General features: G+C 38.1%; 1 protein-coding gene across 1 annotated transcript in view; it reads left to right on the top strand.

Annotated features, from left to right (window-relative positions):
- Positions 1-16,275, top strand: part of PLCB4 (phospholipase C beta 4) — a 420,519-nt gene that overhangs the window by 248,522 nt on the left and 155,722 nt on the right. The window contains exon 3 of the mRNA XM_082670036.1: positions 14,960-15,058. Within this exon, the coding sequence (XP_082526162.1) occupies positions 14,975-15,058 (84 nt within the window). The 5' untranslated portion in view covers positions 14,960-14,974. The remainder of the gene's footprint in view (positions 1-14,959; positions 15,059-16,275) is intronic.

Here is a 16,275-nt window from a genome sequence, read left to right as displayed (position 1 = left end):
TTTTTCATATCCTAAAGGTTGATCTATCTTGCTTCCTATCAAACAAAGTTTTATTTTTAGCAGTCATGTCTGTAATTCAATACCACAAAAATCATTAATGTATAAATTATATCTTACATTTCTGAAAGATCATACATAATACTTTTTTTTTTGAACATCTTTATTGGAGTATAATTGCTTTACAATGGTGTGTTAGTTTCTGCTTTATAACAAAGTGAATCACCTATACATATATATGTATATCCCCATATCTCCTCCCTCTGCGTCTCCCTCCCACCCTCCCTATCCCACCCCTCTAGGTGGTCACAAAACACCGAGCTGATCTCCCTGTGCTATGCAGGTGCTTCCCACTAGCTATCTGTTTTACATTTGGTAGTGTATATATGTCCATGCCACTCTCTCACTTCGTCCCATCTTCCCCTTCCCCCTCCCCATGCCCTCAAGTCCATTCTCTACATCTGCGTCTTTATTCCTGTCCTGCCCCTAGGTTCTTCAGAACCCTTTTTTTTTTTTTTTTTAGATTCCATACATATGTGTTAGCATATGGTATTTGTTTTTCTCTTCCTGATTTACTTCACTCTGTATGACAGAGTCTAGGTCCATCCACCTCACTACAAATAACTCAGCTTCGTTTCTTTTTATGGCTGAGTAATATTCCATTGTATATATGTGACACATCTTTATCCATTCATTGCCATTCATCACTCAATGGACACTTAGGTTGCTTCCATGTCCTGGCTATTGTAAATAGAGCTGCAATGAACATTTTGATACATGACTCTTTTTGTATTGTTTTTCTCAGGGTATGTGTCCAGTAGTGGGGTTCCTGCATCTTATAGTAGTTCTCTTTTTAGTTTTTTAAGGAACCTCCATACTGTTCTCCATAGTGGCTGTATCAATTTACATTCCCATCAATGGTGCAAGAGTGTTCCCTTTTCTCCACACCCTCTCCAGCATTTATTGTTTCTAGATTTTTTGACGATGGCCGTTCTCACTGGCGTGAGATGATACCTCAATGTAGTGTTGATTTGCATTTCTCTAATGATTAGTGATGTTGAGCATTCTTTCATGTGTTTGTTGACAATCTGTATATCTTCTTTGGAGAAATGTCTATTTAGGTCTTCTGCCCATTTTTGGATTGTGTTGTTTGGTTTTTTGATATTGAGTTACATGAGCTGCTTGTAAATTTTGGAGATTAATCCTTCGTCAGTTGTTTCATTTGCAAATATTTTCTCCCATTCTGAGAGTTGTCTTTTCATCTTGTTTACATTTTCCTTTGATGTACAAAAGCTTTCATTTTCACTAGGTCCCACTTGTTTATTTTTGTTCTTATTTCCTTTAAATTAGGAGGTGGGTTAAAAAGGATCTTGCTGTGATTTTTGTCATAGAGTGTTCTGCCCATTTTTTTCCTCTAAGAATTTTATAGTGTCTGACCTTACATTTAGGTCTCTAATCCATTTTTTTTTTTCTAATCCATTTTGAGTTTACTTTTGTGTATGGTATTAGGGAGTGTTCTAATTTCATTCTTTTACATGTAGCTGTCCAGTTTTCCCAGCATCACTTATTGAAGAGGCTGTCTTTTCTCTATTTTATATTCTTGCCTCCTTTATCAAAAATAAGGTGACCATATGTGTCTGGGTTTATTGCTGGGTTTTCTATCCTCTTCCATTGATCTATCTTTCTGTTTTTGTGCCAGTACCATACTGTCTTGATTACTGTAGCTTTGTAGTATAGTCTGAAGTCAGGGAGCCTGATTCCTCCAACTCTGTTTTTCGTTCTCAAGATTGCTTTGGCTATTCGGGGTCTTTTGTGTTTCCATACAAGTTGTGAAATTTTTTGTTATAGTTCTGTGAAAAATGCCAGTGGTAGTTTGATAGGGATTGCATTGAAGCTATAGATTGCTTTGGGTAGTAGAGTCATTTTCACAATGTTGATTCTTCCAATCCAAGAACATGGTATATCTCTCCATCTATTTGTATCATCTTTAATTTCTTTCATCAGTGTCTTATACTTTTCTGCATACAGGTCTTTTGTCTCCTTAGGTAGGTTTATTCCTAGATATTTTATTCTTTTTGTTGCAGTGGTAAATGGGAGTGTTTTCTTTATTTCACTTTCAGATTTTTCATCATTAGTATATAGGAATGCCAGAGATTTCTGTGCATTAATTTTGTATCCTGCTACTTTACCAAATCCATTGATTAGCTCTAGTAGTTTTCTGGCAGCATCTTTAGGATTCTCTACGTATAGTATCATGTCATCTGCAAACAGTGACAACTTTACTTCTTCTTTTCTGATTTGGATTCCTTTTATTTCCTTTTCTTCTCTGATGGCTGTGGCTAAAACTTCCAAAACTATGTTGAATTATAGTGGTGAGAGTGGGCAACCTTTTCTTGTTCCCGATCTTAGTGGAAATAGTTTCAGTTTTTCACCATTGAGGAAAATGTTGGCTGTGGGTTTGTCATATATGGCCTTTATTATGTTGATGTAAGTTCCCTCTATGCCTACTTTCTGGAGGGTTTTTATCGTAAATGGGTGTTAAATTTTGTCAAAAGCTTTTTCTGCATCTATTGAGATGATCATATGTTTGTTTGTTTGTTTTTTTATTTTGCGGTATGCGGGCCTCTCACTGTTGTGGCCTCTCCCGTTGCGGAGCACAGGCTACGGATGTGCAGGCTCAGCGGCCATGGCTCATGGGCCCAGCTGCTCCATGGCATGTGGGATCCCCCTGGACTGGGGAACGAACCCACGTCCCCTGCATCGGCAGGCAGACTCTCAACCACTGCGCCACCAGGGAAGCCTGATCATATGGTTTTTATCCTTCAATTTATTAATATGGTTTATCACATTGATTGATTTGCATATATTGAAGAATCTTTGCATTCCTAGCATAAAGCCCACTTGATCATGGTGTATGATCCTTTTAATGTGCTGTTGGATTCTGTTTGCTTGTATTTTGTTGAGGATTTTTGCATCTATGTTCATCAGTGATATTGGCCTGTAGTTTTCTTTCTTTGTGACATCTTTGTCTGGTTTTGGCATCAGGGTGATGGTGGTCTCGTAGAATGAGTTTCGGAGTGTTCCTTCCTCTGCTATATTTTGGAAGAGTTTGAGAAGTATAGGTGTTAGTTCTTCTCTAAATGTTTTGTTAGAATTCACCTGTGAAACCATCTATTCCTGGGCTTTTGTTTGTTGGAAGAGTTTTAATCACAGTCTCAATTTCAGTGCTTGTGATTGGTCTGTTTATATTTTCTGTTTCTTCCTGCTTCAGTCTCAGAAGGTTGTTCTTTTCTAAGAATTTGTCCATTTCTTCCAGGTTGCCCATTTTATTGCCATAGAGTTGCTTGTAGTAATCTCTTATGATCATTTGTATTTTTGCAGTGTCAGTTGTTACTTCTCCTTTTTCATTTCTAATTCTATTGATTTGTGTCTTCTCCCTTTTTTCTTGATGAGTCTGGCTAATGGTTTATCAATTTTGTTTATCTTCTCAAAGAACCAGCTTTTAGTTTTATTGACCTTTGCTACTCTTTCCTTCATTTCCTTTTCATTTATTTCTGATATGATCTTTATTATTTCTTTCCTCTGCTAACTTTGTGGGGGTTTTTCTGTTCTTCTTTCTCAAATTGCTTTGGGGGAAGGGTTGGTTGTTTATTTGAGATGTTTCTTTTTTCTTGAGGTAGGATTGTATTGCTATAAACTTCCCTCCTAGAACTGGTTTTGCTGCATCCCATAGGTTTTGGGTCATCGTGCTTTCATTGTCATTTGTTTCTGGGTATTTTTGATTTCTTTTATTTCTTCAGTGGTCTCTTGGTTACTAAGTCGTGTATTGTTTAGCCTACATGTATTTGTATTTTTTACAGATTTTTTCCTGAAATGAAAATAAATAAATAAAATAAAGTTATTAAAATAAAAAATAAACAATTATTATTAAAAATTTAAAAAATTAAAAGTAATAAAACAAGAAAAAGAAAGAACGAAGAGAGCAAGCAAACCAAAAAACAAATCCACCAATGATAAGAAGCACTAATTATGAAAAAAAACACGGACAGACAGAACCCTAGGACAAATGTGAAAGCAAAGCTATACAGACAAAATCACACAAAGAAGCATACAAATACACACTCACAAAAAGAGAAAAAGGAAAAAAATATATATATATATATATATATATATATATTATTGTTCCCAAAGCCACTGCCTCAATTTTGGGATTATGCATTGTCTATTCAGGTATTCCACAGTTGCAAGGTACATCAAGTTGATTGTGGAGATTTAATCTGCTGCTCCTGAGGCTGCTGGGAGAGATTTCCCTTTCTCTTCTTTGTTCGCACAGCTCCTGGGGTTAGTCTTTGGATTGGCCCCGCCTCTGCCTGTAGGTTGCCTGAGGGCGTCTGTTCTTCGCTCAGACAGGACAGGGTTAAATTAGCAGCTGATTAAGGGGTTCTGGCTCACTCAGATCTGGGAGAGGGAGGGGTACACAATGTGGGGCGAGCCTGCAGCAGCAGAGGCCGGTGTAAACTTGCAGCAGCCTGAGCGGTGCCGTGTGTTCTCCCAGGGAAGTTGTCCCTGGATCACAGGACCCTGGCAGTGGCGGGCTGCACAGGCTTCCGGGAGGAGAGGTGTGGATAGTGACCTGTGCTTGCACACAGGCTTCTTGGTGGCTGCAGCAGCAGTTTTAGCGTCTCATGCCGGTCTCTGGTGTCTACGCTGTTAGCCGCGGCTCACTCCCAGCTCTGGAGCTCGTTTAGGCAGTGCTCTGAATCCTCTCTCCTCAGGCACCGTGAAACAATGGTCTCTTGCCTCTTAGGCAGGTCCAGACTTTTTCCTGGACTCCCTCCTGGCTAGCTGTGGTGCACCAGCCCCCTTCAGGCTGTGTTCACACAGCCAACCCCAGTCCTGTCCCTGGGGTCTGACCTCTGAAGCTGTAGCCTCAGCTCCCAGCCCCCACCCGCCCCAGCAGGTGAGCAGACAAGCCTCTCGGGCTGGTGAGTGCTGGTCAGCACTGTTCCTCTGTGCAGGAATCTCTCCGCTTTGCCCTCTGCACCCCTGTTGCTGCACTCTCCCCCGTAGCTCTGAAGCTTCCCCCCCCCCCGTCCTCCCCACCCCGTCTCCACCAGTGAAGGGGCTTCCTACGGTGTGGAAACTTTGCCTTCTTCACAGCTCCCTCCCAGAGGTGCAGGTCCCGTCCCTATTCTTTTGTCTCTCTTTTTTCTTTTTTCTTTTGCCCTACCCAGGTACGTGCCTTTTGGGAGGTCTGAGGTCTTCTGCCAGCATTCAGTAGGTGTTCTGTAGGAGTTGTTCCACATGTAGATGTATTTCTGATGTATTTGTGGGGAGGAAGGTGATCCCCACATCTTACTCTTCCACCATCTTGAAGGTCTCTCCCCATAATACTGTTAAGCCAAGGACTTACTAAATATTGAGGAAATGGAACCTCAGAAGGCTTCATACTTGCTGCTCTGAACGTTTGACATGGAATCCTCCTTCAACAATATTGGTCCTTAAACCCGGGTCTCTACCTGAGTCCTTCAGAGAAACTTAACTGAGAGGGAAGAGGTGAATAGCAAGGCACTATCAGGTCAGAGAACCATAGTCATAGACAATTACTTTTAACACAATTTCAGCCACTTAACTTGTTCAAGAGGATCTTGGAAGGCTGGCATGTATGCCCACAAGTCATTTCCAAGGGAATTGCTGCAGGCAGACACGAACAGCCAAACACTGTTTTGAAACAAATCAGTTCTTTTCTTGGGAAACTATATACTTCATCATATTCTAATTTCTTTAAAAACTGGTCATTACAGACTGAATTATATGTTAACAGTTATTCATTATCTTCAGATGAAGCTGATCCTAAATATCCCGGATAATCAAGCATGTTTTAGACATGTTTTGTAAAATTCTGATATAATGAACCCTGTAATATCATCATAATTATACCTAATAAATTTATAAAGGGAAATTATTTTAATATTTTTATTCATCTATTTTGTAATTATTAAGTTTTAAGAATATAATGTTTACCTCTTAAGTATGATTAATATTGACCAGGGGAGACAGAGTCAAAGAGTAGATGTTTGTTGTTTTAATTTTATTCCTATTTAATTTGTGTCTTTTATAAATTCCAGGAAATTATTTTGAATCAAGTGGTGCTTTATTAATAAATAAATATACTTATTATGTATTTATTATGAATTTAATAGATGAATCATGACAAAGACCTTAGGTTTCTTTAGTTCAGAATTCCTTAAAGACTAAATCCAGCACCACCATAATCTGTTTTATTTCTAAATATAAGTGTACTAGAAGTTTCAGAGTTAATACCCAAGGTTTAGTCAGTATTATTAAGTAACTCCTTCCTAAGAATCAGTTATAACTGGTGTGTGTGAGGCTCCTGATGTACAGTCATGATTTTAAATCTTGAGAGGAAAAGAACATTTTAGAGCTTTATGTATTAGTTTCGTCCTGGTATTTGTTCTTGCCAGGAATTCTGGTGGAAAACATGGACATAGAAATTGATTTATGTGAAAAAAATAATTTTAATGTCATCTTCTCTTTACTTTCAACATTTTTCTTGAGTATAAAAATTATAGTCACTGTAAATGTTAAAATACAGAAAGTATTAAAAAAATAAAAATCACCTAAAATTATGTCACCACAATGTAACTACTGTTTGTACAATATTTTGGTGTATATTTTTCTTGTCTTTTTCCTCTATTAAAAAGTGTGTGTGTGTGTGTTTGTGTGTGTGTAAGGAACGTGTACATAACACATAAAAATTTGGATCATACTTGCAAACAATTTTGTAACCAGCTTTTTTACTTGCTTAATAATATATTGAGAATATTTGTATTTGCTTGCCAAGAGTTGTGAATATTTTTAGAAACTATTCTAAATTTGCTCTTGTTCAGCAAAGAACTATTCATTGAAAGCATTATTTTTAATGGGCACAGAATATTTAAATACTATCGTATATGTAACCAATTGTTTACTGTTGTTCATATAAAGATGACTTAAATAGCACAGCAGTGCTATTCCCCATAAACAGCACAGCAGTGAGAAAGTATCTTTGTACATAGATTTTGTATACATTTTCAAGGCTGTAGAAATGTATTGCAAAATTCTTTTTCATCAAAGTACACGAATGCCCCTACCTCCAACCCTGCACATTGCCTATTATCATTTTCTTAGTCCTTCACCCTTTATATGCTTTTTAAAAAGGTTATTTAATGGCTTGATAAAAATGGAGTTATTTTTAGCAAATGGAGAAATTGTCATTAATGATGCAATATGTCAGTGTCAAATTAAATTCTTACTGGAAGTAAAGCCATTTATTTAAAGGCTCTGGATGATCTGCTGTAGCTGTACTTCTGTTTTTAGAAATATAAGGGTTACCTTATTTAAAGATCGAGGAGCAGGACGTTGAAATGTGCTTGATGGAGTCAACTAATTGACTTTTTCGTCAGTGGAATTTTTATCCCAACCCTCTGTGTTCTGGGAAACAATGTTGGTTGTTCCCAACATGGGGTCATTTAAGGCCATGGGTTATTTGGTTTAATGGGATTTATATGGTTGGATAGGGAAGGGATTAATTCTCTATGGAACTTTTTTGTTGTAAGGTGGAAGGTAAAAGTTTCACTTAAGAAAATCCATAACTGAGCCATGGTGCCTGTTTGTTTACTTGAAAGCTGTATGTTATCAAGTGGAAGCAAACGCTTTTTCAGACGAATTCATTTGTTCACAAATAGAAACAAAAAGTGGAGAATGTCTTGGTTGGCTTGGGGGAAGCTGCAGGGTTTATTTAAAGTTCGTATTTATTGCTGAGGTGCAAAATTGTTAAATGGCATTTGGATCCAGGGGAAAGATATACTGTAGAAATTACTTTTCAAAGGGGTATTGGAATAGAAGGACAGGAATTATCTGAATTCATTTCTAGATGAAATTCTATTCTACTTTTCTTTCTGTCTTTCTTCGATTCAGTTGAACAAACACATGTTGAATGCCCATCCCTCAAGGCAGAGCTGTCCTTTCTCCTTTTCAGATTGATTTGGCAACTTGCTATGCCCAGCTTCAGAGGGCCCACTGTATTTGTTTCCTTGAGCTGCTGTTAAAAAAGTTACCACAAACTAGTGGCTGAAAGCAACAGAAGTTTATTCTCTCATAGTTCTGGAGGCCAGAAGTCTGAAATCAAGGTGTCCACAAGACCACATGTCCTCCAGGCTGGAGGGAAGAACCCATGCCTTGCCTCTTCCAGCTTCTGGTGACTGCCAACACTCCTTGACTTGTGGCTGCATCACTCCAATCTCTGCCTCAGTGGTCACATTGCCTCCCCTTTCATCTGTGTCAAATCTCCCCGCCTCACTTTTACAAGGACACTTGTGATAGCATTTAGGACCCCCTGGGAAGATCTAAGAGAATCTCTCCATCTTCAAGATCCTTAACTTAATCACATCTGCAAAGTCCTTTTTTGCTATATAAGGTAATGCCTATAGGTTTCAGATATTAGGATATAGGTATCTTTTGGGGGCTGTGATTCAGCCTGCGATACCCCGGACCTTAAATATACCTGATATCATGTACATACCCCTGTCTGCTCTCTACCAGAACATGAGGCATAGGTCCAGAAACAAAAAATTATTTGCCAAAGTTTTGACCCAACTGGCCTGGGGAGAAGAGTTGACTCCATAATTGAGCTAGCATATCTGGGATAGGTAGTCTGGTAAGCTTTGAAGACCACCTTCTAGACAGCAGATTTAAAGATGCGGGGCAGAGCAGACCAGCAAACAAAGAGCTGCCCTTCCTCGGTTCACCCCAACTGAATGGGTGAGTGGATGGAAAGCCATCTTATTGGGTGATGGGCACATCCTCCTTGAGTATTTGGATCCCCACAGCTGACCTGAGCTCCCTGGTGGTCCTCCCCACTAACGCTTTCAGTCCCTCATCATCTTTAGAAGGAGCTTTTTGCCACTTGTTCTGAAACGAGGTCTTCTAGGGACTCCCTCTCTCTCTCTGGTCCCCTCCCTGCAACCCTGGGAGTTTTTCCTCTGTCGCCAATGTAACAGCTAATCCATTTCAGTTGTGTAAGAATTTAGAAACAAGGAGACTATTTAAAAGCCCACTGGCCTCCCTCCAGTAGTCACTCAAGGTGTTTACTCTGGAAAAAGTACCGAGTTCTATATCCATTCTTTGTGTAAATTCTCCTTTACTTCCCGTGTTCCTTAAGAAGGACACTTTCCTGTGGGCTCTGTGGTGTGAGGTAATGTTCTTCCAGGAGACAACTGAACCATGAAGTATCTTGTAAATGAGACCTTAGAAGGCCAGCCAGAGAATTTGAGGAGAGGAGCCTTTGGCATTGCAATGAAAGCGTTTTGTTTTTTGTTTGCTTTTTGGTTTTTTACCAGTTAGCTGTGGGTGGAGCTTTGAGATCATTGCAAACAGAGTGGCCAGTTCCCCGCTCCCTGACTTTTAAAAGAAGTAACTATTTGTCCTTTTAACTTTTTCTGGAGTCAGTTGGATTGTGACACATACCTCATTTATTCCTGTTTAATAATCAATTACCTGGATCAAACTGCTATTAAACATGACTGGCTGGGCCAATGTTTTCTGGTCTGCAGGTCATAGTTGTACCATCTACATAAAATAAGCCAGTCGCTGCCCCTAATGCCAGACCTGAGGAAGTATTTCTGAGACAATTCAAGGAGCAGTCCCCCTCCCCCCAAATCCTGATTAAAACTGGGAAAATTCAGGATACTCCAATGTCATTTTTCTGAAATGCCATCTAACTTTTTCAGAAATCCAAAACTCAGGAAAAGTAAGCAGTGAGGTGAGCTCCTACCTCCACTGTCTACCTCTTTAGAGATTAAGGTCACAATTACCCTCCTCTTTGCATTAGCTCCCACCAACATCCTTCACATAATTAGACCATTATGATGAAATTAGTATCCAAGGTAGACATGAATATTTTAGTAGTAAGGATAGTAGTGAAATCGGAGAAACATCAGGTACTGAGGACGTCTGCCGTGTGTCCTTTTGATCCTGGGAGAACCGGAGTTAAGCCAATGAAAGATGATACAAGTTGATATAAGCTGTCTTTTAATTTCATTTTTGGTGTGAGCATTTCATATTGCAAGCCCCTTGTTGCTATTCCCTTTACAATAAAACCAAAGGAAATATTGAAAGGGATGGTTGGCAGGAGTGGAAAGATCATAGAACACATAAAGTCCTGCAGAGGAGAGGTGTTTCGCTCACTGGGGAAGCCACCATGTTGTTTCTTCATCCTTCTTTAATGCTAACACTTAGGTCCCTGTAGTTGACTCATCTTATCATAGGTCACTGAACAACATGTCCATGATAGCCTGAGGGGGGTCTGCAGGTCCGTTTTTCTCTGCAGATCTGTTTTACGACATAGAAGGCAGGAATGCACATCACTGCACTAGAAACTTGCTTTGACACTGCCTTGGGTGGAGGGGCTGTGTTTGTGGACACTGAGAAATGGGCATGGAAAGACACAGGGAGAGGCAGACAAAGAGGAACAGAGAAGCAGAGAGAGAGAGGAAGAGAGACCTAGTCACAGCCATTGTGGGAGACTGAGACATGGACCAGCCTACTCACAGATGGACTCTCTTCTCCCACTGGCATGGCTTGTCTGCCTTGGCTTTCCATGGGGGGCCTTGGTACTGACGAATAGAGGGCTGCTTCCTGCCTCAGTCTGGGCTGGTTAGAATGCCCTTCATGCTTTGATCAGTTTTTAGCCTGGTCAGTAGTAAATATTGGATGAGTTCCTCCTTCAAACACCTGTGGTTGCCATTGTGCAGAAACTATCTTGAAACGTGACCTAACGTGCTCTTCGTCTGCTTTAAATTATTTGGGACTAAAGATTCATGTGTCTGCCTATCTGTGTGATTTCAACTTTTTTTTTTCCTTTTTGAAATTTGCATTATTTTTTATTTACACAAGCAGCACATGAATGCAGGAATATATTCCCATAATAAAAAAGTCCAGGACAGAGATAACATGAAAGATATCTTGACTTTCAGCCCCAAGCTTTGTTCCCTCCCCAGAAGTAAGCAGAGTCATAAATTTGCAAGGTTCTTTCCAAACTTTTTAATAATGTATTTATATGCATGAATATTTACCTAGAAAAATATATAGTTTTGCCTTGTGTGTGTGTGTGTGTTTACTACACAGTTCATGTCATTCTGTGGCTGTGTATTTAGGTAAATGGTGTCACACTGTTCCTATTCCATATTACTACATGGCTTGTTGCAAAAACGTGGTTTTCATTTAATGGTACGTGTTAGAGACTTTTCAAGTTCAGCTTCACATCGCCTTGTAATGTGTACATGTATTAGACTTTGCTCCTTAGTGAATCACATTGATTGTTTTCAGTGTGGAAACATCCCAAATTATTCTTTCAGTAACTTTCTGGAATAGATTGGTTTATATTTTAGCAGAGGTTTTTCTCTGTGAGAATAAGCTCTAGGGTTGGTTGGTTGGTTGGTTGGTTGGTTTCTTATTAACCCTTTGTGGTGTCATTGTCAGAGTCTGACAAGACACTCGTGAAATGAGTTGGGTAGTAGCTTTATTTTATTTTATTATTTTATTTTATTTTTTTATGTCCTAGAAAAATGTAGGTACACAGGATTTATCTTTTCCTAGAAGATTTGGTAGAACTCACCTGTAAAATCATCTGGGCCTAATCTTTTACTATTTTTTCAATTTCTCCCAAGATTACTGGTCTGTTTAAGCGTTCTGCTCATTTGTTGAGCCAAATTTATTTTAACTTTGAAAAACATCCACTTTAAGTTTTCAAATATTTTGGTTAAAGTTATACATAGTATCTCTTACGGTGTTCACCTTCTCTCTGTATTTACACTCCACCTTTCATCATGGATATTGTGAGTTTACGGTTCTTCCTCATCCTCCTTCCTACCCCAACTCTCTCTCTGTCTCTCTCCCCAATACCTGCCAAATTTTATCTAATATATGCATATTCAGAAAATAATTAACTTTTACCAGTCATTATTTTATTATTTGGGGTTAGGTTTTAATGTATATATAGTACTCCCATCTTTCATTTCTAAGAAGTTTATACTTTCTGCTTTGACTATTCTGCTCAAATCAAGCATTATTTAGAAGTGTGTATGTTTATGTTTAATTCCTATGTGTGTAGGTTTTACACACTCTCTGTCCTTAATTTATAAGTTGGCCTAGTCATGGTCAGTAAGCATGGCCACTGTAATTTCTGACTCTTGAAAAGTACTGAGATTTTCTCTGTGGCCTAATCATGATCAGATTTTGAGATTGTTATATGTGTTTGGGGAAGCCGGGTACAAAGAGAGAATGAAGGAAAGATATATGTGGGGGGGGGCTAAACTCATTAAGTAATATATTTAAATTATGTTAACTTGAGTCATTTAAATTGTTTTGGTTAAATTTGTGTGATTTTCAAATCCTCAATATTCTTCCGTTAATTTCTGAGAATCATTATCTCCTAATATGTTTGTGACTTTGCCTGTTTCTCTTTGTATTTTCAGTTTTTCAATCTATGTTTTGATGCTGTGTGGTCACATATCTAATGTTAATGACTTGAAAAATTTTGATCACCCCTTCTCTTAATATGACATATCACTGTCTCTTGCTTTTTTCCTTGAAGTCTATTTTGTCTAACATCATTAGTGTTACATCTAACATTATTAGTGTTACATCTGGTCCTTTCCCAGTGTGTGCCTATTATATCTTCTTTTCATCCCTTCATTTTCAAACTTCCTGTATAATTTTTATTTTATAAATATTTCTGGTAAACAACTATAATGTTACCTAATTTGCAAGCCTCTGTCTTTTATAAATGGATTTAGCCAAATCATATTTATTACAGTTAGTAAGACATTTACTTTCTGTTTTCCAGTTATTGTGTGTTCTTCTTTTTTCCCTCTCCCTTCCCACATCTTTTATCTGTTTCCTTTTTAAAAGAGGCTCACATTTCTTCGTTCTATTTTTTCCCTCATTTATTTGCAAGTTATACTTTCCATTTAAAATTTTCTATTAGGAAAATTCTTAAATTTTTAACACTCATAATTGATCTTCTATTTTTCTGCCAATATCTAGAGTTTTAACTACCTATATTGCACTCCCTAAAATGTTTTTTACCTCCCTTTGTTCCATATTTCCTTGCCTCCAGCACCTACCTGTGTTGATATAATCTGGAATTTGGATGCTAGATTGTAATTTCTATATCTTCTTCTTTTTGTATAATACATAAGACTTAAGAGTAAAATTTGTCTCTTTTTTAAACTTTTTTCTTCTTTCTTTCTTCCCTTCTTTCTTCCTTCCTTTCTCCTTCCTTTCCCCTTCCTTCCTGCCAGCCTTACTTCCCATATCTCTTATTTTTCTATATTTCTTCTTCTTCTTGACAGAATATATAATACATTAACTCTTTCAGAGTAGGTTATTAAACGCTTTTGATACCTTGAAAGTCTGTAAATATATCTTCTCCTAACAATTAAACCATTATTCCATTGGTCACAGAGTTTCTAGTCCACAGTTACTTTCCCTCAAAACTTTGCAGTTATTGCTCTGCTGTTTTCTCATGTGTAATACTCTGATGTTGTGCCTGATTCCATGCTGATTGCCATTCAATTCTAAATTGTCTTCTCTCTATGCATCTCTGAGAAATTTCATAACTTCTATTCATATTGCTTGTTCTTAGTCACCTCAAGGAATATTTAGGTGTGTGTATCTTTTTCCCCCATTTATACCTACTGCATCACTGGATTTTTTCACACTGAGAGCACAAATATTCAGATTTCAGAAATGTTTTTCTACTATTCCTTTAATTGTTCCCATTTTTCCATTGGCTTTACTTTCTCTCCTTCTAATAGAAGACATCCTTCTATAAGGTGGTTTTTGAATCTTCTGTTTCCATTTTCCATCTCTCTTAATTTTTCAGTCATGCTTTCTGTTTCTTTTTGTGTTGTATTCTGTGATAATTCCTTGGCTCAGCACTTCATACAAATTCTCTTTACAGTGCAGGTCACCTATTTATTAGGAGTTTGACTACAACAATCTTTTTAAAATTTCTAGAATCTGTAGTTAATTGTGTTTTGGGAAGAGAATGCACTCTTTCCTCCCTCTGAGGATATCAGCCATCCTTAAGTCAAAGTCAGATTCTGTTTGTCCTGTTAACTCTGTTTTCTTGGGTGTAAGTTCTTCTATTTACTGTGTTTGGTGTCTGCCTTCCCTGTTCTTTGCATTGCTCAAATATTTGGTGATTCTTATTGGTGATTCTTTTCATTTAACATGCCCTGTTTATAGCTATTGCATGCACACCATGGTGCAGGATGCTAAGAAGTGGGTAAAAGGAACATCCAGTTCTTCCTCAGTGTAGGCAGCCACTCTGGACAATGCCAGTCTCCCTTCAATGTCATACTCACTGCCTATGCTACAAAGCAGACATTCTGTTGTTCACTGCATGGCCCAAGGGAGGAGGGGGTGAGAGAGGGCTAAAGACAGGACCAAGAGAAATAAAAATTACAGCTACTGCTACTTGATTCTACAACCCCATCACCTGTCAACTCCCCCTGGCCGTGAGTTCACCTTGTGGTGGAGGCTTGTAGAACCTCTTGCTCTTTACAGCAGTCCTCTGCTATATGTAGGTTTAGGTGTGTGGTTTCTGTCTTTTATCTGATGACATCAGATTTTATATATACATAATTATTTTATAGGATTTGAAGAGGAAAGGGGAAGCTTCCCAAACAATCACCAAATGATCACCAAACAACCAGGAGAAGGGAATTCAGGGTCAGATGAAGGGAAGAAGAAAAAAAAAAAAGACAATTTATGGACTTAGTCCATGTGTATGAAGAAAAGCTTTTGCAAACATGTAAATATAAAATGATTAACCTTTGATCTTCACTTGTTTTTTAATTGTGTTCACTAATGAGATACCCTTTTTCATTTTCAGGTCTTAAATATAATCATGGCCAAACCTTATGAATTTAATTGGCAGAAGGAAGTTCCTTCGTTTTTGCAAGAAGGAGCAGTTTTTGACAGATATGAAGAGGTAAAGAAGCGTTATTAATCGTTTCTCTCAAAACATTCTTCTAATTATTTCATTTTAATCACAGTATTGAGTAAATAGTCTTTGACATAAGTAAGAATATCCTGGAGATTTATAAGTTGGAATATTTGGAAAGAGTCAAAGTTATGAGATATAATAATAATGATAATAATACTATAATTTACTGAGCACTCTCCCTGTGCCAGATATAATAATAATGATGATACTATAAATTATTATGTGCTTACTGTGTGCCAGACAACTTTCTAAGCACTTCCTGTGTATTATTTGTTCAATTCCTTATAATAACCTTATAAGGTTGTTGCCATTATTATGCTTGTTTTACAGATGAGTGTCACGGAGTAATAGTTTTTGCTTAACGAAGTGCTTCTGTCAGGCTTTCCTCATAACACTTTCTATTTGTCATAAATGTAGTAGTGATTGGATTTTGTGCTGGTCACGTGCATTGCTCGTCTCATTTATACACATCAGCTTGACCAAAGCTTTGCGTTCCTCTGCTTCTATTATTTATTGCTTGTGCCCTTGCAAGGTGGTGATGGCTCCAGGCTTTCTAGAAACCAGGGGCTTGGGGCCACCAGTCTGTTCAGAAGGTTTAGGATGGAGAGTGGAAGCCTCCTTTGCATTGTTAACATGTTGTTTTTCTTAGAGTTTACTTGAATTTGAGGTGACTTGTGGAGGGGTGTGTGATGATACTGTGTTGCCTCTAAGGCGAAGTAAGATGCAAAACTTGTTCAGACTTCATGCAGAGTCAGAGTTGGTTCCCTTCAAAATCAGTGGAACGTATGTGGCTCATCGTGGTGGCCTCCCAGGGGTTCAGGTCATCAGGCCTTTTCGTGAGGTCTGTGGGCTGACACAACTCACTTACTGGTTGACTTGGTTTTTCCAAAATATGTATCATAATACTCTGTAGATTTATACCGTAGCTGTTTTGTGTAAACAGAATTGAGAAAGGCAAAGGATGGACCCAAATGTAGTCAGTATTCTTCATATTGAATTAAAGTATTGTGGTGACAGCTATCTATACTACTGAAACTTTATTGCTTCCCTGAAAGAACAGCATTCTGCTATAAGAAGAAACAAAACAATTTTCTACCACCTGGAGGCAACCACTGTTAACTCTTTTGCAGTTTTCTTCTAGTCTTTTTTCTAATTGTTTTTCCTCTTCCATAGTTGTCATCATAGAGTAATCTTGAAAATAC

The sequence above is a fragment of the Grampus griseus genome (genome assembly GCF_964374135.1).
Source record: "Grampus griseus genome assembly, chromosome: 14".
NCBI classification, from domain to species: domain Eukaryota; kingdom Metazoa; phylum Chordata; class Mammalia; order Artiodactyla; family Delphinidae; genus Grampus; species Grampus griseus.
The sequence above is the reverse complement of the archived record's forward strand: the minus strand, read 5'-3'. Positions and strand labels throughout refer to the sequence as shown.